Source organism: Mustela erminea, chromosome 18, assembly GCF_009829155.1.
Source record: "Mustela erminea isolate mMusErm1 chromosome 18, mMusErm1.Pri, whole genome shotgun sequence".
NCBI lineage: Eukaryota > Metazoa > Chordata > Mammalia > Carnivora > Mustelidae > Mustela > Mustela erminea.
The window spans coordinates 45,367,779-45,388,946 of NC_045631.1; the positions used below are offsets into that span (position 1 = coordinate 45,367,779).

At 38.2% G+C, this 21,168-nt stretch overlaps 1 protein-coding gene across 5 annotated transcripts in view; it reads right to left on the reverse strand.

Annotated features, from left to right (window-relative positions):
* The window catches only part of KANSL1 (KAT8 regulatory NSL complex subunit 1), a 182,916-nt gene that overhangs the window by 132,487 nt on the left and 29,261 nt on the right, over window positions 1–21,168 (reverse strand). For all 5 annotated transcript variants that reach the window (XM_032321011.1, XM_032321013.1, XM_032321015.1 and 2 more), the window contains one exon: window positions 3,695–5,066. In XM_032321011.1, coding sequence (XP_032176902.1) covers window positions 3,695–4,983 — 1,289 coding nt within the window. In that variant the 5' untranslated portion in view covers window positions 4,984–5,066. The remainder of the gene's footprint in view (window positions 1–3,694; window positions 5,067–21,168) is intronic.

The window sequence follows — 21,168 nt, forward strand, 5'->3', positions numbered from 1 at the left end:
AGTAAGAGTTCTGAATAAAAAAATATATATACTTTTTCTAGGAAAGAGAGTCTTATATAATTCATGTCCAGCTACCCAGAACACTGCTATCCAAGAACACATTTAAGAGAATATGGGGGGGGGGGGGAGTATCTGAAAAAAATTATTTTCTTAACAGCAAGTACTTACTACAGAGGTTTGTAAGTACAAGGGCAAAGAAAATGAAAACCAATTTAGCAAAATGAGATTATCGGTCCAGGAATTCATAACAAAATAGCAGAAGAAAACAAAGGGAAAAGAGAAGGAGGAATATAAAGGAAAACTAAAGCGGAAAGGAGAGAACGCATGCGCACACACACGCACGCACATACTCAACAATTATACTGTATACACATGCGATAACTGAATGCTTTTATCTCTATGGTTAAGAATTAAAAATTAAGGCATGCCTGCATGGCTCAGATGGTTGAGCATTTGGTTCAGGTCATGGCCTCCAGGTCCTGGGATCCAGCCCCTTGTCAGGCTCCCAGCCCGGTGGGGAGTCTGCTTCTCCCTCTCCCTCTGCCTCTCCCCCGGCTTGTGCTATCTCTGTATCTCTCTCAAATGAATTTTTAAAAAAAAATTTTTTTAATAAAAATTAAGGTGATTGCTGAAACATACACCTTCCTTGCTTGTTTGTCCCTCCATCAAGGAGGTAATGTTTAAATTCCTCCTCCTTCCACAGTGATATTACTAAACAACGATGCAGGTCAAACCCAGTACAGTGCAGAATTTCAGAAGTAATTAATGCACCAAGACAGGAAGATATATGAAACGTTTTAGGACGATTTTCCAAAAAGAGCTTAAAATAAAAAGGTGTAACAATGGTTTTAAACTAAATAAAATCAGTTACCCAAAAAAATTAATCAGGAAAAGGGAATGAACTTCTTTAAGATACCTCATCTGGCAATACAGAAGTTACTAACTGTAAAGTATAATACGATGATAAATACACAATTTGTCAAAAATTCAACAACATAAAAGTCAATCATTCCACTACTGCTAACAAGTGCCCATGACTTACAATGGATTACTGTTTTTCCTCGTGGAGGTAAGGAAAGAAGAAAAAAACACAAATTCTTGGTGAAGGCTTGTAATTTTCACGTACCCATCCACTTGTAATTTAAGCACCATCATTTAAAAACAATTCATTTCAACAGCCTCCTCTGCTAAGTATCTTCATCATGACTGCCTAAACTAAATCTAGCCAATTTTATCTTTGGCAGGAGTACTTCAGCAAAGGAGTGAAATATTAAGCTACCTTAGGGAAAAAAGCTGAAATTCACCAGCTGGGTCAAGATCCTGAACAGTTAACTAACTTCTTATTCTAGGACTCAAGAATTACAATTGTGGTTAGGAGATTTGGGAAGAACTATTAAATCACGAAGAAAAAGCTTCTCAGTGTCCAAAGAATCACTCCACCTGCCCGCTTTCTTCTGTTTTGGTCAAAGTAATCCCTCTGTTCTCACTGTCTGGCTAACTGCTGAAAATCTTTAATAAAACACTCAGAAGGTCAACGAACACCTGGCTAACTACCAGCCTCAGGAGTCAGTCTGGTGACCTTGCTCGACAGAAACTTTAAAATACTTGTGCTTTATTGGTGGTTTTAGTTTAAACTTAATTATATACCATAACGAGCAAAAAGTATATATACATCACAGTACTTTTAATGCCCCAATTTCCTTACTTTAATATGATCTGATACTCGGAGACTCAATTTTTTAAAGTGCTGTTTAGTTGATTTAATTGTCAGAGGATTCTTTCCTAAAGTGATCCCTTAGCTGTCCCCTTACACTTCACAACCTTCCGATCAACAAACCATTACATGATAGGAATGTTCAGAACTAAGTAGTGAGTGAATGGACTAAGCCTAAGGAGTCTTTTCAAATCACTAGATTATTCCAGAGAACAAGAAAAGTTCTCACATATGTATTCTGATTTCACTGAATTGGAACAGTTTCCCACATTACCAAAACTTAGAAATGTTTTTTAATACAAAGTATCTTGAAAACAGTAAGCTTATAGATTCTAGTTTTTCTCAAATATAAAAAAGTACATGTAACTTAAAATGGATCAACTACAGTACGTTTCATGGAATTACTCTTAAGACACAAAACATTCAACATTAACCAAGATTTTTTTTTAAAGCAGTGGCTAATGCAGTCAAGTCAGTGGAATAATGCCACACAAATATCTGCAAGCTGGTTTAAGTTATTAATCCATTTAAAGAAAGATAACCATGTTAACAGCAGTCACAAGCCTCTGAAATGTATCTGCTTTAGATGTGAATACAGATGTGCACTCTCAAGTACAGTAAGCTAATGAAAGAAAATGAACTAGGTCTACAAGAAATGCAGCAAAATCATCCAGACTTTTCCCTTGAAATAGAAACATAAGCCATGAAATAGAAACTTCATATTCAGATAAAGCACAGTTGTCCATGTAAATAATATAAACAAAACTGAGAGATTTACTTATGTTTAAAAGCATGGCTGTCTCAACAGAGTCTTCAGTGAAAATCTCAGTCACGTTTTTACTACAGGCAAGGAAAAATTAAATATTCCAACATAACCACCTATTTCAGCCTACTTTCAATCTAACCTCTGTAATATCCCTGGCCCAAAAAGGGATATGAAAGAGGATCTACTAATCAACTCCCCTGACCTTCTTTTCCAACATCTCGTGCTTCCCTCTCTTGTATGTCTAACACTTATCTTAAGTAGACAAATGCAGACTGCTTTATTTTTAAGGAGATATACTATACTTCCTTGTTTATCTGTAAGGAGCCACTAGAAGAGGAAAGGACATGAGTAAAGTACCCCTGGATTCACCAGGCCAATTTGGAGTGGCAGCCAAAGCTTGTGCAGAATTTTCCTCAAAACAACAGATTTGGAAAAACCAGAAAAATTTTATCCCAAATACGTCAGTACATTAAATTTAACTAAAAAAAATAAATAAATAAAATTCAAATCTGATAAAGATGGGTTCTTTGAGGAAGTAAATCAAGTAGTAAATCACATTGTTAAAGTGGACTGTACTTGGAGGCAACCTATAGTTTTCTGATTTACAGTCCTTAAAATGCAAGGAAACCTCAAGTATTAAAACTGAAAACTGGGTACATTCTCTGCTGAAAGTTTAACTAAAAGCAACTATGTGGCCCCTGGCTGGCTCAATCAGTAGAGCACACAATTCCTGAACCCTGGAGAGTGAATTCAAGCCCCATGTTGGGGGTGGAGTTTATGTTTAAAAATAAATAAATGAATGAATGCAATTATAAATTCCGGAAACGTTAACAAAGTCAACTAAACTTCTGTCCACTTAACTAGAAATAAGAGAATCTGAAGTCAAGCCAGAGACTGACAAAAAATACCCTACATACAGTTTCAAAAGAAATCTAACTTTACTCTGAAAGAAGTACAGTTTTACAAATAGGATGTCTTCTGGGTTTTTTCTTAATAAACAACATCTACAGCCACACAACACTATGCCAGAAATATCTTTCATTTCTTCACTAGCAAGTATATGCAACCACGTACCTAAAATCAGGAAAAAGACAAATGGAACACAGGAACCTATATACAAAGAACCCCATTCTCCCCATGATGGGAATTCGCTAATTCTTCCTCCCTTGTCCTAACACTTCTCAAGACCAACACAATGCATGGGTTTTACTCACAGGGGTACATGGCGCTGCTCGGGATCAGCTCTGGTCAGTTCTTCCTCTTCGATATCAGACTCTCCTCCTGAACTACTGTCAGTGATGTCTGAATCAAACGCTCGTTCACTGCACCTCAAGTTGGCTATACCACTCGCTGTAAATCTCTCCAATTCTTCGGAAATCGAATCGCTTTTCAGGAAATTGCTAAGTCCCTCTGAAGTGGTCGTCTCACTGGCAGCTTTTCTCAACGCAGCTTCAGCCTTTCGAGTCAGCATCAACTGGCTCCGGGGCCTCAAGGATTCCAAGTTTGGCAGTTTGCTCAAAGTTTTCTCTAAAAATCCACCCAGCTGATGCTGTATATGCCTCTCCACCTGCTTGGCCTGCACAACCTGTAAGCGCTTCTGTAACCTGCGGGCACGGCTCTCGATATCAGCCTGCCTCCGTAGTAAAGCTGTTATCCTTGTGTCAGAATCTAAAGCACTGAAAAGAATGGAAGACAGGGGAGACTTTTTATCCTCTAACTTGACACCCCCCAAGTTAGAACTGGAGTCTGTGCCAGGTGATAATCTACTGCTTCCTTGAAGTGCTGGCTGTTCCATGGAATTTACAGAAGATTTGTTTGCAGTGCTATTATTGCTAAATATAGTTGTGTGTTCTACATCAAGGCTTCTATGTGGAAGAGTGCAATTGGTCATACCCCCCTTCAAGTCCCCAGATTCAGATGCCACCACTTCACCCCCTTGAAGAGAAGATGAAGTGAGAGCTCGTTTTCCCCCATTGAGGGGACTGGAATTGTCATGATCAGAATGTGTTGAACTTTTAGTCAATTTCTTAGCCAACCCATTTACAGGTGCTTGCGGCAGAGCTGTCTGACCACTCGTATTCATGGTTCTAAGATTTTCTAAGGAAAACTCCAAAACTGGCTGTCTTCCCAACAGCTCAGCTCGGAGTTCATAGGACTGAGATAAGAGAGGATGAGATTTCAGGACCGTCTGCTTGCTGAAGACACCTTGCAATTTCAACGACTCCTTTGAGGGCACAGATGTTACATCGGAGCAGAGATAAGATGCCACCAGTGGCTGCAGCTTTCCCAAGTCTTCCTTGGTAGGATTATTTCGGAAGTCTAGACTGGGATCCTCTGCAGCAATGGCTTTTCTTTTGGTTCCGTTGGCAGCAATAAGGATGTTGGCGTTGCCGTTATTTTCGGCACTGCCAGGGGACAAAGTGGAGGATGGGGGAGCCAGTTTGAACCGGATATGGTGTGCTTCAGCTGCTGCGTCAGTGAGAGCGGGCGCCATCGCAGCCATTCAGCACAGAGAGACAGGAAGTCCAGCCTCTCCCGGTGCCGAGGCCAGCTCCTCGGCCCCTTACTGCCTCCCCAGAGAACAGACTAAAAGAGAAAAAAAGAAAAGGAAGTTAGAAATATATGCACATTAGAAAACAACTCACATCTTTTAATACAAACACAACTTGAGGCTATAATCCAAACTCTGCCTCCAGAAAGAAAAACACTTTGACTCTTCTGGGTACCCAAACACTCAAATATGGGGGGAGGGGTTGACAATCCTTATACAGAGAAACAATTCCACCCTTCTTCTTCGTCACTTGTTACCAAAGATTGAAAACAGCCAAAAGAGAAGTTCCATTCCGAAGGAATCAGACTGTTAAAGTTAAATCACCTGCATAAAAAAAAAAAAATTTTCACTATAAAACTTCTTGAAATTAGTGGATTTAAAGCAAATGTATTGGGACGCCTGGATGCCTCAGTCGGTTGAGTATCTGACTCTTAATTTCAGCTCAGGTCACAATCTCAGTCATGGCATCAAGCCCCGCATTCTTCTCTTCTCTCCCTCTGCCCCTAAACCTGTCCACAGGCTCTCACTCTCACTCTCTAAAATAAATCAATCTTTAAGAAAAAAACAAAGCAAATGTATCAAATCAAACACTTAGCAATTAAACAGAAAAGCATTAGTAAGGCACTCCCTATTCCTACCAAAAAGCTTGTACGCTATATAAGTCTGTGCATTTCTCTAGCCAGAGAATCCAGTACTCATCAGCTTCTCACTTCTCTGAAAGACGGCTCACCCTACAAACTATGTCACACCTGTATTTTTGCTTCATCCAATTTCTCTCCTTTCATTGTCCACAGTACAGCCCACCTCTGAAATTGCCCAACACATTTCTTTTCCTTTACCCCAAAACTTTTTAAGTTTATTTAATTAATCTCTACATCCAATTTGAGGCTTAAACTCATGACCCCAAGATCAAGTCATATGCTCCTCTGAGCTAGCCAGGCACCCCCTTTACCCAAAAACTTCTTGAAAGGATAATATAAACAGCTGCCTCTGCACTCTTTAATCATCATCTGGCTTCTAACCCTACTGCTCTGGCAAAGGGCACTAGTAATCTCATTATCAAATCCAACTGGTCAAGTCTCAATCCCCATTCTGTGGGACTCCTCTGAAGCATTAGGTAGTGCTGACCACCTCATTCTTCTTGAAATCCTCCTTTCCTGATGTCCTTGACACCAAGGTCCCTTCTGCCCTCTTCTCTCTCAACTCACTTCCCTGGGCATAACCACCTGGTATACAGCAAGGCCTCCTAACACTCAGAAAAATTGCTGAGCTTCACAAACTGACATTCCCACCCCCATGAACCTCTAGCTCCCCGAAACTCAAAATTCACTCTCCTCTTCCAATACACTCTTCACCCTGTTTTATTATCTCAGGTAATGGCACTGCTTGCATTTAGTAGCCCGAGCTAAAAACCTCAGTCATTTGCCTCTTCTGTATCACCTTGGACTTATCCGGTCTGAGAGGAAAAGGAAATTTATATAAAGAGCTAAGCCAACAACTTTTAAAGTTGTTTTTAATTCCAGTGTAGTTAACACAAATTGTATTAGTTTTAGGTACACAATATGATGATTCAACAATTCCATACATCACTCAGTGCCTATCACAACAGGTGCCCTCCTTAATCCCTACCAACTATTTATCCATCCCCTGTCCCCGCCATCCACCTCCCATCTGATAACCATCAATTTGTTCTTTATAATTAGAAGTGTTTCTTGGTGGTGCCTGGGTGGCTCAGTGGGTTGGGCCTCTGACTTCAGCTGGGGTAATGATCTCAGGGTCCTGGGATCAAGCCCCACAGAGGGCTCTCTGCTCAGCAGGGAGCCTGCTTCCCACTCTCTGCCTGCCTCTCTGCCTACTTGTGATCTCTGTCAAATAAATAAATAAAATCTCTTTTTTTTTTTTTTTAAAAAGAGTGTTTCTTGGGGCGCCTCTATGGCTCAGTCGTTAAGTGACTATCTTCAGCTCAAGTCATCGGGCTCCCTGCTCAGCGGAGGGACTGATGCTCCCTTTCCAGCACCCCGTGCTTGTGTTCCCTCTCTTGCTATCTGTCATAAATAAAATCTTAAAAAAACAAAACAAAAAAAAAAACAAGTGTTTCTTGATTTGTCTCTTATTTTTTCCCCGTTGCTTAATTTGTCTTGCTTCCTAAATTCCATAAATGAGTGAATTCATATGGTATTTGTCTTTCTCTGATGGACTTATTTTGCTTGCATTATACTCCCTAGCTCTTATCCATGTTGTTGCAATGGCAAGATTTCAGCCTTTTTGTGGCTGAGTAATATTCCATTGTATACATATGCCACATATGTGAATGGATTTGGCCCATTCATCAGTCAATGAACACTTGGGCTGCTTATGTATCTTGGCTATTGCAAATAATGCTGTTATAAACATAGAAGTTAAAAGCCGGTTATTCTTTTTTTTTTTTTTTTAAAGATTTATTTATTTATTTATTTGACAGACAGAATCACAAGGAGGCAGAAGTAGGCAGAGAGAGAGGAGGAAGCAGGCTCCCCGCTGAGCAGAGAGCCTGATGCGGGGCTAGATCCCAGGACCCTGGGATCATAACCCAAGCTGAAGGCAGAGGCTTTAACCCACTGAGCCACCCAGGTGCCCCAAAAGCCGGTTATTCTTCAAGCATGGTCTACACACCTCTTAGGAGCTTGCATTTCAGGGGTCCACAAGACCAAAGCTATTTTCATACTAACAGTAAACATCATTTGTCTCTTACTGCACAGAAGTTTGCAATGAGGGTGCAAAAAACAAGGCTGAGCCAAACTGTGGGTACATTCACATAAATCAAGGCAGAGGCACCAAAATGTAGTAACAGTCATTGGTCACTGTATCCTCTACTCATTTACAGTAAAAACAAAACAACAAAAAAAAACCTCATTCCATCTAACAATGTCTTTGATGAAATTATGAGTATTATTTAAATCTCCAATATTGAGTACACACTTTCCTGAGTATACATTTTTAAAAAGAAAAGTATATGTAAAGCAACTTTTGCGCTTTAAGAAGTCTGAGAGAAAGCATTATACAACTGATTTGCAAGCTAAACTGGAAGCATTTTTCAGAGAACACTATTTTTACTTGGCAGAACAACTGACAAACTATGGTTATTCAGACTTGAATAGTTAGCAGATATTTTCTCAAAAATGAACAAAGTGAACCTGTCACTTCAAGGAAAACCACTGAGGTTTGTTGCCTATGATAAAATCTGAGTTTTCAAGCAAAAGTAAGTATTTTGGAAACTTGTATCTATCTACCACAAGCTCGAACATGGGTGAACATTTTCCCAATACTTAAAAAGCTTATTTCCAACTAAACAGGTTACTTCTAATTATCAGTGAATGTGAAATTTTTGGTACCATGTAACGATAAGTGTCAACATCTGGGAGATCTGCATAACTCAAGTGAATGATCAAATGACCACTGTATGTTGGAAACTCATGCAAAGGTAAAAGCAAATGCAAAACAAACCAATGGGTTTTAATGTAACAATACAAAAAAATTCACTGAGGCAGTTTTTGATTCCACAGTGCAACTAACCTTTATGAAATTACTAATTGTCAAGTATGGGTGTAGTGTCAAAGAATACCCACATTTATCTAAAAAGGCTATTAAAATATTCCTCCATTTTTCAACTACCTACCTGTGTGATGCCAGATTTTCTCTATATACTTCAACTTATCACAACAGAATGTATGCTGAACCAGATATGAGAACCTGTTTTCTATGAAGCCAGACAGTAAAGAGTTTTGCAAAAATATAAAATACCATTCACTAAATTTTTCTGCTCTGGTAGAAAGTTATTTTTCATAATATGTAATGGGTCTGTCATTTTAAAATCAGTAAATAATTATTTTTAAAATTTCTCGAAGTTTCTAATATAGCAACTATTGATAACCCAAGAAAGCTCTTTGTGGTTCTCAACATTTTGTAAGCATAAAAAAGGGCCCTGAAACCAAAAAAATTTGCATATCACTGAACTAACCCAACCCCCCCCCCAAAAAAGAAGAGCAACTTCCAATTTAGTCAAACATTTTTTATCTCTAGATCAATACCAACACTGGTATTCCTAGAGGAATACACTAAGATTCTTTTAAAGTATGACAATTCAAATTACTAATACTGAAATATTTAAGCAAATGACTGAGAAACCCATCTCTACAAATACTAGTACACTTAAAAGTCAAATATGTCTATTTCTCTATGTAATTTACCAAAAGTTAATCTTGTTCTAAGATTGTATTTTAATAAACATCCTATGAAATAACTAGATCTTCTGGGGCTTAAAAAGAGCTTTATCCTTAGGGACTTTTCTGGCATATGGCATTCTATGTGTCACAAACTGTTCTATGTCCATTTTCCCTATTTGATTTTAAATTTAGTAATAATTCCTAATATAGTATAAACAGTTGTGCTACAGACCAAAGAGCAACTGAACCAATGTTCACGTTATTTGTTCAAAAATATACTGAGTTAGGTTTATAACATGCAAAGGATTTTCTCCCATTAACAAAAATCACTATCAGGTCTTTCCCATGAAGAATGTCTCCTCTTTTGAAAGGACATCAATACACAGTTGATAACAGCAAAGAAGGAAGGGATGTTATCAGTATAAGATGATCAATACAACCTGTGAGAAGAGTACTTGTGAGTACTTGTACTCTACTAACCCAGAACTCTGCAGTTAAGTCTCAGCCACGGCAGGAAACAATCTCCCCACAAGGGCCCAGGCAAGGACACAGATGTTACATAGCTTACACAAAACTTACTCAGGAAAACCAAGGCTCACCCAGCACACATAAAAAGGGTCATAATTAACATCACACCAAAGAAGGTACTTAAGCAGTAAACATTCCAAAGTTATTTTAGAATTATACAATTCCTTAAAGTTCACAACTTAAAAATCTGCTGGCTCAAATCCCAACTCTTTCAAGATTTCTCTGACCCTCTGAAAGTATACCTGTGAACTTGACATTAATCATGTACATCTCAAAGGCAGAGTTTATTTTGTTTACACACACTCTCCTTGGTCTCCATATCCCCACAGGAGGCACTGGAAAGAGTAGTTACTAAAACAATCATCTAAATAAGTAGGGAGGGTGAAAAGGAACGAAAGGGAAAAGCAACCTCTTCAGAAGGAATTCCATTCCTAACCCCTAAATCTTTATCTTTCTGTATCAAAACAATAGTGTTTAAAAAAAAAAAAAAAGAAGACTGAAATCTTCATCCTTCCCCTTTCCTGACTTGAACTACTATGCTGAGATTCAATATTACCCCCAAAGGCACACTCCTCTGTAAGTAAGCGGAACAGGCCCAGCTTCACATTCTGGCTCTACCCTCATTTAAATTATTGATGGTGTTCCTCAATTTCCTCATCTGCAAAATGACACAGCCTACCACACAAGGCTGCTTGATGATTAAATAAAATACTTTCAATTACTTAACCTAGTGCCAGACACAAACACCCATTATTTGCACTATTACTATAACCTACCAACAAAAAGCAAATTTAAAAGGAATAAATTTCAGTAAGACTTTTTAATGCACAAGAAATACATAAAGCAAATAGGTCCCTAAAACATCACTGTTTTCAAATAAAAATGGACATGGCAAATCCAGTCAGCACTCGATATTAGCTGCAACTGCCATAAAGTACCAAAGCTTAGAACTGTTCTTTGATTTTTGCTGTATGTTTAGATTTACTTTTTGGGGAGGTGGGTGAAGAGCACAAGTAGGGGGTGGAGAGGCAGAGGGAGCAGGAGAGAGAAAATCCTAAGCAGGTTGCATGCCCAGGGTGGAGCCCCAGGTAGGGTCTAATCTCACAACCCTGAGATCATGACCTGAGCCAAAATCAAGAGTTGGACGCCTAACCAACTGAGCCACCCAGGCACCCCTAGAGCTACTTTTAATACTTCATGATGCTGCTTACAATAAAAAGAAAGCAAACCAAATGCCCAACAATTTGCTTAAATTATGCAACAGCCATACAATGGGATACTATGCAACCATAATAATAACAATATAGAACTATATTTACCGACTTGAAAAAGTGCTTGCTCCACTGTTAAATGAAAAAATAAAAAGGTATTACAAAAAACAAAATTCATACTACTGGCTCATTTTTGTTTAAAGAAAATAGATCCTAAGATTCCTTTGTCTTTTGTTTTCTAGTATATATAATGTCCCCACCATCAAGCATGTATTACTTGCATAATAAAAGGAAAAGCAGTAAAAATAAAATACAAATTCTTAACAAAAAAATGTGAGTAAGGCAAAATGCCACAGTAACTTTCATAATTTAACATACTGAGCAAAATGTTCCTTAAAGCAATGATTCCCATCCCACCTGAGACCCAAAAGCTTCACCCTTCAACAATCTAAAGCAGAAAAAGACTCTCAAACTTAAGCAGTTTTACAAAAACAGCTTATGATAACCTTTCTCCAAAGAATACAAAGCATTAGAAGCTATAATTAACTTATTAATCCTCATAACAACCTGGGCAATAGGTTTCAGCATGGGATTATAACTTCCAATTTACCAGTGGGGACAGACAATAAAGTTGTACTGGTACATTCAGAATAAAGAAACCTAAAATATCCCAATTTTTAGTTCATATAATAAGCCACAACCTGACACATAAATACAGATGAGCTAATGTACCTGCTGTCACTGACATTAATTCAGATCCTGCAGTAAGTTTGAAGAGACCCCCCAAAAAAGGGCTATAAAAGACTGAGCGAGGTACTCATGGTTCCCCCCGAGTTCCAAGGAAGCATTTTGGGGACTGGAAGATAAAAGATGGGTTCAGCAAGAAAACAAACTTGGGGAAAAATGTCCTGATGGAGATTCACAATGCACTTCATCAGACTGAATACTTAAATATTTGCTTTTATCAAACCGAATGAACACTTCCCCACCCCCCCCCCATTACACCTATTATTATCTTGCAGTGTCCTGAAGGATACAAGTTGGGATAAAGTTCAACTATGTGACCTTCAGGGTCTCTTCCTGCTTATGATTCTGTTGGTCTAAACTGAAATACAGGTTCAAGGAAAAACTTCCACCTAACACAAGTAGCAGCTGGGAAGCAAAAATATACTCCTAGGGCAGTTTCTCAACCCCAGAACTAATGCCATCTTGTGCCAAATAATTTTTTGTGGTGGGGGAAGGGCTTCTCCTGTGTGATGTCGGACAGTTAGCAGCATCTCTGGCTCCACCCACTAGATGCCAGCAGCACCCTTCTACCAGTTATGACAATCAAAATTGCCTCCAGACATGTCAAATGTCCCCTAGGGGGCAAAATCACATGTTCCAATAGAAAACCACTGCCTGGACACAGACTTTATACATACATATAGATGTACCTTTTTTTTTTTTAACCATTGTCCACATTAATGTTTTCTTTCTAGAAAGCAAAATGAATCCAGTTGCCTCAAATGCCACAAGTCAGAACTAACTCCACATCTACAAATGAAAACCTTGCCTTATTCCTTTAGAGTTCCCAAGACAGGACACCAGCTTTACAAGAAAAATCCAGCAGCACCCCACTCTGCAAAAATGCTGATAAACTGCAGAGACCCAAGGGGAGGGGTCTGGCGATTTGGCTCACCAACAAACCACACTTTCACTGGAAACAGAAGCACAAATCAGATGAGAAAGAAAAGTTTGCCCATAATGCAGCTTCTATTAGCCTCCTCCCCACCATTACCTCATTAATCTGCAAGTAAATAAAGAGCAGGAAAGATGGTTAGGGAAGGATCCATGAGGTTGTCCCAATTTCAACTGAAACTTGAAAATTAGCTAAAATGTCATCATGCAAAAGGCTAAGGAAAGAGAATGATAATTTGACATTCCAGTGAAAGGAAATGGCATGGGAAAAGGCAAGGCTGTGGGAAAACATAGGACATCCTGGAAGCTAAAAGAAAAGGATCAATTTGCTTGAAATATAAAGCATATTTTAACAGAGGAAACAGTACAGAAAAAAGTGGAAAGGCAGTATGAAGCCAGGTCATTAATGGACAACGTTCAATAGCCAGCCTTTACTCACATTTAAAGGCAGCTGAATGTCATTAAAGGTTTTTCAAATAGGGAGTGACACATAGGAACTGTGCTTTTGAGACCAGGCAGCCAGGATGGATTATAAGGAAGTAAAAAGGCAAAGAGCACCAATGAAGCTGCTGCCAATTCCAGACAGGGTGCAGCAAGGAGGGAAACTAAGGTGGTCACCACAGCACAATCAGCCACACTTCCTCCAAGCTGAAATACAGAAGTTGGAAGGGGCTAAAGTCTGCAGGAGGGCCAAATAAATGACACGAACAAAATGTGAAGGCTCTTAAAGACAGAAGAGTCTTTTTCCTTTGTAACTTCATCTCCTTCATGATGAAATCCCTTCATTTATTTCTCATCAGGCTATTGTGGTGGTATATCCTTTCCATTCCTAACCTTATCAACCCAAACCCAGTCTGGGGCCTCATTAACACTCTCCTAAATTAGGCTAACAACCTCCTGACAGCCTCGGTCCTTCAATCCAGTCTGTACATTTTTATTACCTCACTTCTCTACCCTTGAATAGCTCTCAAGCCTTTCTCAGGAGTCCAAATTTTCCAAGATGAAATTTAATACAGTATCACAGCAAGTAGATCCAGTCAAATGGACCTAGAACTCGCCCAGATTCTCAGCTCCATAAACTTTGCCTATGCTGCGGCTTCCACCTGGAAGACCCTTCTTAACCTTTAGGCCAGTATTTAATTAATACTTCAATACCATGGCATTTCCACAAAAACTTTTCCAGACTGTTCAGATTCACATCACTCTCTTCCTGCTTAAACTGTACAATGCACTTAAAGTTAGCATCACTCAATTCAAATTATCTGAATGTTCCCCAACTGTCAATTTATGAATTCTATTTCCACAATGACAAAGTTCCTTAGCACCCTTCTTCTGCATGCTCACTAACTTCATCTAAAGCCTGGAACACAGTAAGCACTATGGGTACTTACTGACTGGGCTAGAGTGGTCAAAAGACAACACTCTGCTATGCGGAGAAAGATGAGAAAATTCTAACCAAGAAACTAACACACTTGAAATAATGGGAAAGGATTTGCGAGATGATCCACAGAACACTTTGTATGAACCAAGTGGTACATGTACAGCTTCTCAAGAAGAGGAAGAGGGGAGGAATGCAGCTTTGTAGTGATATCTGATAAATACTGAAAGCTACATAATGGGACACACCGGAAAGTACTTCTTTTACGTGGAAACAAATGTTTTGTTATGGAATAGGAGGCAAAATTTTTATCATAAAATGAACTAATGGGGGCTGCACACCACCCTAGTTCCTAACATGTTCCCATGCCAACAAGGCTTCTCTTAACTGAATACGGTTTGGGTTTGTAATTACTAAGGGAAACACACATCTGACTGGAGGATAAGTTATTATTACAACTGCTGTTCACTAGTATTAACTGACCTTTTACTATGTCATTGTACTGTTTTATACATATGCTCTCATTTAATCCTCACAACATTAAAAAGTACTCTTATTCTCGTTTTACAGATGAGGTTATGCTCAAAAGTTAAGTAATGTGCCCAAGATCAAAAAACTACTAGGGCTCCCGAAGGAAGATTCCAATTCAAATCTCTGAATCTAAAGCTTTCAACTACTATCCTAAGTAGCTGAAAGCTAGGTTTAAACTGGAAGGGCCTTAATTGCTAGACTCCAGACTTCGAATATTAGTCTTCAGACGAAAGTCAATGAGGGAACACCAACTGATGATCTCCAATAAGCATTTTATGAAAATGCCTACAATAGTCAAATCACCACACTAAGTGTCTACAAGAATGACAAGGACCACTCTAGACAGACACTACCAAGTGATCAGTAAATCCCAGGGAACCACATTAACAGGCCCTCACACAAGCTGAGTCAGTAGTCATAAAAGGCTTCCCACAGGAAGCAATTCTTAGTTGAAACCTAAAGAATACGTAGGGTGCAGCATCCCTCATACAGCTACTTCAAGAATCCCATACCCAAACCCATTCCCTGCCCCCAACACCAAATCAAAAACCAATTCCTGTTGCTCAACATTCCCCATGTGAGTGAACACTGATCCCAACTACTGATTTACCATCTGTCATAGATATCTCATTTAAGCATACACTAATGCCACATACAAATAATAAAAAGACTACAGGAGCACTTTCATCAAAGCTAAAGATAAGAGGATAGAAAGTAGGTGCAAAGGTAAAGCACAGTGCTTTGCCTGAAGGGGTCAAGGAAGGCTTCCAGAAAAGCCTTCTGACTGAATTTGGAAGGCTGAAGAGGGAGGGTTCAATAGGTAGACTGATAGGCACATTCATTTTACCCTTAATGCCACTGCCTTAGTTCAGAGCCTCATTATGTACTACAGTAATTCAGGCAGTAATAATCTCCCAACTGTTCTTTCTTCCTGTCTCAGCAAGCCTTCAACCTAGCGTCCACTACCAAAATGATTATTAGAAAGGAAGGGGAAAGAGAACATAAATCTGACATGCTGTGCTCCTCTTAAAAATCCTTCAGGGACTCTAGGGTGAGGATGAATCCAAACTCCCCACACAGCATATATCTGGCCCCTTTTTACACACAGCCTCATCTCCAACCCGTCCCCACTCCAGCCACCTGATCTTATTTATAGTTTCAGGCTCTTTCCATGCCTTTGCACCTTTGCCCACACTACTCTTTCTTTTTCAAGGTTTACCTCCAAGATCACATGCTCTATCAAGTATTCCCCATTCACTTCAGGTTGAGTTGGGGTCCCTCCCTCTGTAGGGGCTTATCTGAGCTCACACGACACCCTGGGCAAAAGCTCATAATGTAATATAAACTCCCAATCTTGTCTGTCCCCCTCCTTCTCTAGAGTATACACTTAAAAAAAGAGAGAGAGAGAATGAATTATGGCTTGTTTTATCTCTATCCCCTACATGAAGCAAAGTGCCTGGCAGAAAGACCAATCAATACACCTTAGGTAACCTGAGAATTGTATGTGAAATGCATCAGATGGAGATCCATTATGAAGTTAACCAGGATGTCTGACCATAAAGTGAGAACCACCTAATGAGAAGCAGGCATCACTGAATCTAGGACAGACTTCATCTACCTCAGGTTCCAGTCATTTACAATGCCAAGGACCTGCACTCAGACTGGCAAACTTTTTAAATGTAATTTTTTAACTATTAAATTTGGTTACATAAGCCTTTTGAAAGCAGTTATCTATCAAATATTTTAATGCAATTAACCCAAACATTTACCTAGTAACTGCACTTCTAGGAACCTACCCCCAAAAAATACTCTCATAAAGAAACATGCATAATTCTTATACTGAAGAATTGTAATACAAGGGAAAAAAAAAAACCAACCCTAAACTTAAAGACATTAGAACCTAGTTATTTAAAAAAAAAAAAAAAGAACTGCATAACTTAATTTGAAAAACCTCTATATTGCTACATGAAAAAAAAAAAAGCCAAGCCACATAACGAGTATAATCCCATTTGTGTTTAAAAACATATAAACAAAATTATTTTGAAAGATGACTATGTATGAAACTATTTATTGGAGTTTATCCTATTTCTACCCTATCACCTGAACTCCAAATTTCCTACCAATCTAGCTCATAAAACAAAGAAAAATGTGTTTTAATCTCATTTCTTTCTAACAAACTCTAATAATACAAGTGTTTCTGAACAATCCTAAAACCAGACATTGCTTGAAGGTTCTAGCAATTCAAAAGCAAACAGGTGATTTGGGGAGTGAACAGTCCCTGACTAGATTCTAAGGATCTCACTGAAACCTACCTTATCCCTTAAAAGTTTTGAATTAATGATTAAAAAAACAACAACAACAAAAAACAACTTTTCCAATGCCAGGAAAATGTTAAAAGTTAATACTAACATCCTTCTTTCATTCCCTTGGGAGGCCAAAGGGAAAAATAAGAGGTAAGCATTCATCAGTAACTGAAAAACAGCAGTCCAATTCTTCTGATACATGCTTGAGGTCTTCAAACATCCTCAGTTCTCCATGGCAATATGTGAACAGTTTAATGAAACTTCCCTGACAGTTCAACTTAATCAACTAGTATTTCCACAAAGCCTCTCTACTAGCAAACATCAGAAACTAAACTAACTAGCTTTCACCTCTATCCCTTCACACCCTCCCGGGGAGGTGCTAATAAGCCATCACAAAGGCCAAAAAGCAAGTAGCAAGAGAAAGCCTATGTATCAGTTTTTAGGAATTTTTGGTTTAACATCCTAACAACAAAATTGTTACTCATTTTTTTTTTTATTCCTCAACACTTGCCCTCCAACTGAATTTAACCAGCTCTGACCTTAAACTACTCCGTTTTTAAAAAATTTGAGGGCCTCCATTAAGTTTGATGCCTCCCAAGCAACTTTTTCCAAACAAGGAAGAATATGCCGTACTTAAAATTCAGAATGAGATCTCATTTGGGACTCCTGTTCAAGTAACAAGACCCAGAGTTTTTGATAACATTTAGATAAAACTGCACTGAATTTACCTCCACCTTACATTGCCTGACTCTCAAAAGCTTGGGGTGGCAACTGTAATTCTAAAAAAATTAGAACTAGAGAAAAAAGGGCACATTCACAACCAACAACAATAAAATGTATGGCTAAATAACTCTCTAGGAGGATCGGGCATTCAAATGTTAAAATTTATGGAGCTAGCCTGAAATCTTGGAAAAGCAAGGCTTGCAGAAGGTAACATTTCCTGAACAGCTACTATTTGCCAGACACCACTAAACAACAACAACAACAACAATAAAAACCAAGAATTTAAAACATCTCCACGTTGAAGGCCTCCTGGCATAAAAAAGTTTAAAATCTTCATATATGCTCTTAAAATTTCTTTCAGACTACCCAAGCTTGTTTTTCATTCATGAATGAGTTGTGCTCTCTACACTAAAGTCTCCTCAGACTCTGCATTTTTAGCTTTACCTTTATTCTATCAAAGACATGAAAGAGGTTAACACACATAAAAAGTGCCTATTTCAGTTCTTTTTAGAAAATCACATCAACTGGCTTATTTTCTTCTATACATTTTACCTTACATTGTACAAAACAAGCACATGGTATAATATAGGAACAAATGATAACTGAACTAATAATCAACAGAGACCCTTCCATACATTGTCTTTTTCCCATGACCCACAATCTGCAAGTGACACCCATGAAAACCACTGACTTTCTACCCCTTCTTGTGACCTTCAAAATTGAGTTGGTGACCTCTGGTAGAGTGGGATATTTGTCTTTTCTAATTCATACAGTCCTTTCTAACCATTATTGTGGTTCACTGAATTCTGATCTCACATTCCAGGGAATAGGAAGTACTGACAAAAAAGTCTTATTTTGTGTTATAAATTACTGCACTCAGGCAGAAGTATTTTTGCACAACTTTAAGTATGCCCAGAGGCTAATAAGCATTTATTAGGACAGAAACTACAATTCAAACATACATTCAGAATCAACATGAAGACTCAAAAAAACCAGTCTGAATTCAGATTTCCAGAAAGTATTTCAAGTCCTATTTTAGGGAAAGGACATGGTCCAAGTATTCATTGCACTGACACAGTAGGCAGGCCAGGTGCTTGGGCCATTTTATTAGAGACACCTGCATGTACTCCTTCATAAAGTGATCAAAAGTAAAAAGGTACGAAAGTAAAATATGCTCCCTGAGACATCCAACAGTTTAACCAATCAAGGCAGAAACTTACCTAATACAGAGAAAGAGGGTGGTGAAAAGGTGCTTGAAAACTCTCAATAAACCACTCAATGATGAGATTTGTTCTAGGACAATCCACCAAAGACCATATACTTAGTGTGTACTATTCCCCCCTTTCTAAACTCAGAGGAGAAATCCTTTGGGGGTGGGGAGATCAATTAATTTTTAAAAATCTCTCTCCAGGAAGGAAGTCACTTAGTTTCTGTACCTTAATAGCTTCACCAAGAAAAAATAACCCCTACCAACCCTCCCAAGGAAGCTGACTAAATATAAGAGGAATAAGCATTACTCTTTAAACAAAGGATTTTCCATAACTTTGAAAATCCAATACAGACTAGCATGTTTTTTACATTTTAAAATTGTGTTTCCAGTATAACAAGGCAACTAAGCTTTACTCCACTCAATGCCAAAATACCTTCTCAAACCAGCATCACCACCCATAATGGCCTTATGTTTACAGATTACATAATTCAGGTGATGTCAAACAGAACAAATCTAAAACTTGTTATTCACCTTAAAATACAGTTAAAATCTGTGCTCAACCCAATAAAATGGAGACGATGTAGATACACTGGTTACAATGTAGCATTACTAAAGAAGAAAGAGCACTGGCAGTGTTTGATGAAGAAAAAAAATGGGAGTATTTTCCTTTCTTCCCACCTTGATAAAAGCTCAAAAGTGAACGAGGCTTACTCATTTTCTAGCTTCCAGAATTTTCCCCAACAGGATAATGATAAAGTCTAACAATCAAAGAATGTTCTGCAGGTTTAACCACAGAAATAACGTGTGTAGGCAGGAATAAAGAAAATCAGACAAAAATTTAACATCTCACTTTGGTAAAGCACAAAAGTCAAATACTAATTGTTCTGAATAAGGCTTTCAGGAAAGAAGCAAGGACACTTCTAAATTCATTCAACAGATTCATGTAAGTGGACGGACCAAAAACCCTGCCTTACCTCAAATTTTTCAACAATTAATTCATCTCTCTCTCAGCTGTCTACAGACACAAATCAAAAAGTTATTTTATATATACTTAAATGCAGTAGTCCTCAGAAACCATCTTCACCATAACACAGATGTTAAGAATCTTTGTCACATCTAATGTTTCCCTCCAAATAGTGCATACTTGAGAAATAAAAAGTTAACCACCTCAAATCATGAGATCACTAACAAATACATCAAGTACGGGAAAGGTCAAAGAAACTACATACTTTGTTGGCGAAACAAAGTGGAAATTAAAATCAAAATTCCATGACTGAGGACGGTTACCCCACATATAATAAATTCCTTAAATTCCCAAGGGATGAGCATTTTTACCTTGCCTTATTTTTAGAACTACACATCACACTGTATATATCACATGACATGATGTAACTGTTAGCAAAGAAAATGGCCCAAACCATTAAAAATATACAAAAGAAAACGAATCAATACATACTTAAGGATCACTATATTACATTTTTACTTTTTTTTTTTAAAGATATTTACTAACTCACTATAGACTTTTAATTGGAAAAGTGGCAAGGAACCTACATAAAACTAGAGAAAAAGGTACTTGGTATTTCATAATATAGGAATTTACCTAATTATTGGGAAAACTGATATGAAGAAACAGACAATAAAATAATTCTAAACCTCAAGGATTAAAAGCAAAAATTCTCTGGATCAAAAATGCAACAGAAACAAAACGAAATACTTTTAGGTGGAAAACAATTATTACTCAGAAGTATTCCCTGTTGCTGGAAGAAAAAAAATAGTTTTAACTGACAATGGCTGCAGACAACTGAAAATTTCTAAATTGGTTAGGCAGTTTATTATTAGAAAAGGAACCAAGTATATCGCATGGAAGGGGGTTAGGGGAGGGGAAAACACACCCACTTAAGCCTTTGTAAACAGTGGTACTTAAAAGACCCAAGAAGCTGGGAAAAATCAAAACTACAAACTATTCTAAAAAATGCCAAACATACTCCAATGTACTACCTTCCACACTTGAAAGTGCTTCAGAGACAAAGTTCAGTAACAATCTATAACTATATCATGATTATGCAAGGCAAAGATTATGTAATTTTATCATTTATTATAAATATTCTCCTACTCTCAAACTAAAACTACTAAAATGTTTTGATCTCTTTAATGGGGAGTGGGTAGGTTTTTCTGGACTACAATTTAAAAATATAAACACACACCCCAAAACAAACAAAAAAACACAATGATTGCTAGCCACGTGACAAAGGAGATGGCAACACCAGGATTGTGAATGGAGGGGAGGGAGGCGAGGCAGGAGGACTAGGAAGATTTCTCGGAACTTTGGGGAGCTCGGGATTCGGTCTCCCGACCCTTAAGGTACCAAACT